This window comes from Bison bison, unplaced genomic scaffold (assembly GCF_000754665.1).
Source record: "Bison bison bison isolate TAMUID 2011002044 unplaced genomic scaffold, Bison_UMD1.0 scf7180017864484, whole genome shotgun sequence".
Taxonomy (NCBI): domain Eukaryota; kingdom Metazoa; phylum Chordata; class Mammalia; order Artiodactyla; family Bovidae; genus Bison; species Bison bison.
Window position 1 is genome coordinate 905,715 of NW_011495044.1, and position 6,620 is coordinate 912,334.

The 6,620-nt window shown below is 38.3% G+C and overlaps 1 protein-coding gene across 5 annotated transcripts in view; it reads right to left on the reverse strand.

Moving 5' to 3' along the window:
• The window catches only part of ST3GAL3 (ST3 beta-galactoside alpha-2,3-sialyltransferase 3), a 216,512-nt gene that overhangs the window by 179,277 nt on the left and 30,615 nt on the right, over positions 1 to 6,620 (reverse strand). For 2 of the 5 annotated variants that reach the window (XM_010862603.1, XM_010862601.1), the window contains exon 2: positions 5,803 to 5,947. In XM_010862603.1, the coding sequence (XP_010860905.1) occupies positions 5,803 to 5,917 (115 nt within the window). In that variant the 5' untranslated portion in view covers positions 5,918 to 5,947. Of the gene's footprint in view, positions 1 to 5,802; positions 5,948 to 6,071; positions 6,487 to 6,620 lie in introns of those variants that run through there. The other 3 variants (XM_010862602.1, XM_010862600.1, XM_010862605.1) reach the window with 3 other exon arrangements.

Sequence of the window (6,620 nt, forward strand, 5' to 3'; positions counted from 1 at the left end):
TCCAAAATTAGTGCAGATGGTGACTGCAGCCATGAAATTAAAGACGTTTGCTTACTCCTTGGAAGGAAAGTTATGACCAACCTAGATAGCATATTAAAAAGCAGAGACATTACTTTGCCAACAAAGGTCCTTCTAGTCAAGGCTACGGTTTTTCCAGTGGTCATGTATGGATGTGAGAGTTGGACTATAAAGAAAGCTGAGCACTGAAGAATTGATGCTTTTGAACTGTGGTGTTGGAGAAGACTCTTGAGAGTCCCTTAGACTGCAAGGAGATCCAACTAGTCCATCCTAAAGGAGATCAGTCCTGGGTGTTCATTGGAAAGACTGATGTTGAAGATGAAACTCCAATACTTTGGCCACCTGATGCGAAGAGCTGACTCATTTGAAAAGACCATTTGAAAAGATGCTGGGAAAGATTGAGGGCAGGAGAAGAAGGGGATGACAGAGGATAAGATGGTTGGATGGCATCACCAACTCAATGGACATGAGTTTGAGTAAATTCTGGGAGTTGGTGATGGACAGGGAGGCCTGGCATGCTGCAGTTCATGGGGTCACAAAGAGTCAGACACAACTGAGCGACTGAACTGAACTGAAGGTGGAAACTTAGATAATTGATTTTAGATCTTTCTTCTTTTCTAATATATGTTTCAACACTATAAATTTCCCTCTGATCTTGCTATATCCCACTTTTTTTATCAGTTTGGCTATCATTTCATTCAGTTAAAAATATTTTTTAAAATCTCATATATTTATTTTTTGACCCATGTTGTACTTAGAAGTATACAGTTTAATTTTCATGTATTTGGGGATTTTCTAGTTATCTTTGTTTCATTGATTTCTAGTTTAGTTCTTTTGTGGTCTGAAAGAACACATTGTATGATTTCTATTCTTATAAATTTGTTAAGATGTTTATGGAAAAAGAATGAGATACTGCCATCTGTAGTAAAATGATGGACCTAGAGATTGTCACACTAAGTGAAGTAAGTCAGAGAAAGACAAATAGCCTATGATATCACTTATTTGTGGGATCTAAAATATCATACAAATGAACTTATTGACAAAACAGAAACAGGCTCATAGATGTAGAAAATAAACTTTTGGTTATCAAAGGTAAAAGATGAGGGGATAAATTAAGAGATTGGGATTAACATATATACACTACCATACATAAAACAGATAACTAGTAAGGCCCTGCTGTGAGCACAGGGAACTCTACTCAATGATCTGCAATAACCTATATGGAAAAAGAATCTAAAAAAGAATGGATATATGTATAACTGATTCACTTTGCTGGATACCTGAAACTAACATAACATTGTTAATCCACTATATCCAAGAATAAACAAAAAAAATACAATACAAATGAACTTACCAACAAAACAGAAACAGACTCACAGACATGGAAAACAAATTTACGGTTACCAAAAGGGAAAAGGGGGAGAGGGGTTAAATTAGGAGTTTGATATTAGCAGATACAAAGTATTATACATAAAATAAACAACAAGGTCCTCCCTATATAGCATAGAGAACTATATTCAATATTATGGAATAAAGTATAATGGAATATATATGTATATTTGTGTATATATACGTATATAAATTGAATCGCTTTGCTATATGTTAGAAATGAACATAACATTGCCAAATTAGCTATACTTGAAGGGGGAAAAAAAAGATGTGTTTTACGGCCCAGAACATGGTCTATCTTGAATGTTGCATGTGAACTTGAGAAGAAATGCATATCCTGTTGTTGCCAGGTGAAGTAGTCTATAGGCATCAATTATAGCCAATTGATTGATGGTGTGATTGAATTCAATTAGGTTCTTACATATTTCCTGCCTGCTGGATCTGTTCATTTTTGACAAAGTGGTATTGAAGTCTCCAACTATGATAGTATTCATCTACTACTCTTTGCAATTTTACTGATTTTTGCCTCACAGTTTGAGGCTCTATTAGGTGCATACACATTGAGAATTTTTATGCCTTGTCAGAGAACCAACCCCTTTATCATCATGTCGTGCCTTCTTTATCAGTGATAACTTTCCTTGTTTTGAAGCCTGCTTTGTCTGAAATTAACACATCTACTCCTACCTGTTTTGACTAGTGTTAGCACCGTATATTTTTCTCCATTTACTTTTAATTTATATGTGTCTTTATAATTAAAATGGGTTTCTTGCAGACAACAGACAGTCGGGTCTTGTTTGTTTGGGCCAATCTCTGTCTTATAATTGGTGCATTTAGACCACTGATATTCAAAGTGACTACCAATATATTTGGAGTAATACCATATTCATTACAGTTTTCTATTTGCTGCCCTCATTTTTTGTTCTTATTTTTATCCTCTACTCTTTTTATGCTTTTTATGGTTTTAATCGAGCAATTTATGATTCTATTTTCTTTCCTTTTTTAGCATACAGGTTCTACTTTTTAAACTTTTTTTTAGTGGTTCTCTCCAGATGCGGTGGCAATGATCTGCCCTGCGTGCTATTCTCTCTTACAGAGCCAAGAGGAGTTGACTTTTCGTCTGTTCAGTGTTTCACTTGTTGTTAGTCAGAGTGGCAACCTCCAAGCCCCTTAACATGCAGAACGGGAAACCTCAAGCTACAGAACTTCTAAAAACACATTGATAACTAGGACCAATCTCAAACAGCAAACCTTTAGATTAAGCACCTGACCCAAGCCCTGGCAATCTGACTAAGCACTGGCCACATGCAGCTCTAAACTGCTCAAGAGAGAACAGTTTGCATCTTTCTATTAATACCACATGCCTTGGGATTAATTCTTAAAATTTCCTAGCAGGAAGGAATTCCATGCTCTAACATGGCATTTCACACAGACCTCTCTTTTAGAATATGACACATTATAGTAGTTGATTTATTTCTTTCTCATGTTATAGGCTGAGAGCATAAAGTCTACCTTCATCTTATATGCAGTTTACATAGAACAGTTTGGACCATAATAAGAACATACTGCTTACTGAATAAATCAGTTGATAATAAAAAACTCTTGACTCCCCTTCTTTTCCCCAACGTGATGGAATCCTAATATGTAACCTTGGTTAAGTCATAAATGAATAAAAATTAAGGAAAATAATGCCAAAGACATTTATTTTTCAAGCTTGGTAGTGCCCTCTACGCTCCACAGATGAGAGACAAACTCTTGATCACTGAGCCTCTTTGAAGCCTCAGTTTCTACATCTGTAAAAGAGGATAATAATAATCAATGTAAACTATGAGGTTATGAATATAAAGCTCTCATTACGATACATACAGTAGACACTCAACAAATTATTATTTTCATTTCATTATTATTAGCAGCAGCATCAATACTGTCAAACCATCACTTACAATTCAGTACACAGTAGCCATTTGCTTTAGAAACTCCTTCAGCTTGACCTTGTTGACTGAGTAAAGGTTACAAGGTAAAAGATAACCCCTGAGTTGGTAAGACATTAGGGTTGATCACATTACTCCATCCTCTGATATTACAGCACAGAAACAACATGCTATAGTAAGGAGGTCTAAAAAACCCATTCGAGGTCAAATATCTGAAAGGCGTGAGAGAATAACAGAAAAGATGTGGATAGTGGGTAGTCAGCTAATAACTAACTCAAAGCAGATGGTAACTGTTAACAAACTATGGAACCTACAGCACAAGAACAGCAACTGTCACCTCCAACCTAATAAACCCCTTGTCGCCTGGAGGACTTTCTTTCTCTTCTTATTTTCCTCCCCTTTTCTATCTTCACCTCTATCCTGACACTCTATGATTTCTTCTCTGAGTCTCTCTGTTCTTTCTTTTTACCAATTGAAATACAGAATTAATTTATACTCTTAGTATTTACTATACTTTTCAGTAAAATAATGAAAATATGTTTAAAGAAAGAAAATCAGGACTCAATTCCAGTTCTAATAATTAGCTATGTAACTTGGGTAAGTTAAACTAAACACTTTAGTTTGCTCAAATGGAAAATAGAGATAATAATAGCCTCTTCACATGGTTATAGTAAGAAGTAAATTAAATTTGTAAATTATCTAGCCTAAAACCTGACACACAATAGGTCTTCCATAAAGTTAATGTCCTTCTCAATTTCTCTAGAAAAAAATCATCTAATCCTTGGCTATGTCTTCCACAGTACCTCTTAACAGAGAAGGAAAGCCTCCCATTCCTTGTACATATTCCCATCATTTTTATGAATATAAATGAACCCAACCATTACAGATATGGACAATGCTGCTAACTACAGAATTTCACACTGCATTGATATAAACTCCGGAGAAGGCAATGGCACCCCACTCCAGTACTCTTGCCTGGAAAATCCCATGGACGGAGGAGCCTGGTAGGCTGCAGTCCATGGGGTCGCTAGGAGTCGGACACGACTGAGCGACTTCACTTTCACTTTTCACTTTCCTGCATTGGAGAAGGAAATGGCAACCCACTCCAGTGTTCTTGCCTGGAGAATCCCAGGGACGGGGGAGCCTGGTCGGCTGCCGTCTCTGGGGTCGCAGAGAGTCGGACACGACTGAAGCAACTTAGCAGAAGCAGATATAAACTCTCCTTACTCTGGGTCCTCTCCTTGATCTTAAAGATAAGTTGGAACAGAAAAATTTAAATAGAAACACAAAGTAAGTAATTATAATTATAAACTATGCATTTAAGAGGCACTTAAACATTACTCATAAAACAATAATATGAAAAGTATAACACTATGCTTTTAAAACTGGCTTAAAGCTGCTTCAGTACTTTGGACCATGTGAGAAAATTATGAACAACCTCACAGGAATAGTTCCCACATTAAGGAGTCAATACAGTAGCAGGCCAATTGCCAGCTGCCTCTTCCAACTCATTCTAACTCAGTTAACCTCCGAGCTAGAGACTGACTCTACTCTCAAGTGAATTCCACACTGGTATCCAATAAGTGTTTGTAAAAATAGAACTATTCTAGAGAAAAGACATTAGGAATCAGAACAGACTACCCAAACTTTACTGCAGCCAGTTCAGACAGCCATGAGACAAAAGAACCAAAAGGAAAACCACGTGTGGCCACCATGTGGCACTTGAAAGACAGCCAAGAAGGCACTGTTCAGAGGCTGGTGCGGCTCAGTGCAATTCTTCAACTGCAAACCCCAAACCACAATGCAGGCAACACTGAGTGAACCAGAAGCAAGCTGGTGTTGGGGAGGTGGGTCAGAAAGCCATACAGAAAAAAGTATAACCCATGAAATGACTGCCACGGGAGAAAGGGCTAGGAGCTACTGGGTAGGGGGAAAAGCCATTATTCTATTCAGGTACAAGTTCAGTACCAACAAGGGCTAAAAAGATGAAGTAGACAAAAGTTCTTTAGGGAAAATAAAACAAAGAGAGTGTTAAATTAAAAGCTGAAAATCCAAGGAAAGGGTAAAGATGCATGCTTTAAGGGCATTAGAAAACCAACTTCAACAGCAAGCCCCAAGATGATAACTGGCAAATGGGAGTGGTAGTAAAGTATAATAATTTGAAAGAACAATATTGGAGTACCAGAAGTACTGGTATGGTATGGAATTTTATTGAAGATAAAACAGCACATTTTCCTTAAGTTCATAAAAAGATTTGCCATGGCATGCAGTTTTTATAAAACATCAAAGTTCTCACCCTAGAGCAACAAAAGTGGTGGATGGTTTCTGAGCCTAAGTTCCAGGAAGCTCAGTTTACTCTCAGTGCTCATCTCTGAAGAATCTGAGAGCATTGCAGCCACGGGAAAGCCCCATAACTGATCCACAGCAGGCTTTTTCTGAGGGTAGGCTAGAGTGTGACCATACTTACTGGAGTCCTCCCACTGGAGTAAATGTAGCTTCCATGCAGAATAATACAAAAATCCCAGTACCAGAAAAAGGCAGAGGGCTAGCAGCAGATTGCGTACAAATATCAACAGTCCCATCTTCACATGATCTACAATTTCCTACATGACCTAAAAAAAAAAACACAACAACAAAGAAAAACAATTTAAGTCTTAACTGATAAAGCAATCATCTTACTGATATACTCTACCTTAGAATAAGTATTTATAGGACAATTTCCAAATGAAGAACAACCTGGAATTATCACTGATTGATGACGTGGCATCCTCCGACCTGCTCAAGCCTGGCTCAAAGGACAGCTTCACCATCACTCAGCATCCAAGCCAGCTGTCACCCTCGTGTCTCTCCTCTCGCTCACTCCTAACACCAAATCAGTGACCAAACTGGCAATTCCAACCTCGCAAGTAAATCTCAAATCATACCTGCTTCCCACCGTTGCCCACCTAAGCCCTGACACCACCATATTCCCACAACACAAGTTGCCCTGCCTCCAAATCTGCGTCTCCCTAATCCATTTTCCACACAACACAAAGGGCAGTCTATTAATAACACAAAATTTAACCCTACTTCCTGGCGTAAACCCCTTTGCGCTAGTGTTCTACTGCTGCTCTAGCAAATTACCACAAACTCAGCAGCCTGAAGCCACTCAAATTTATTATCTCAGAGCTCTAAAAGCGGCAAGTCCAGGTGCAGCATGGCTCAGCAGGGCCCTCTGCATAGGCTATCCCAAGACCAAAACCAGAGGCCCGGGAGGGCTGCATTCCTTTCTGCAGACTCTGGGGA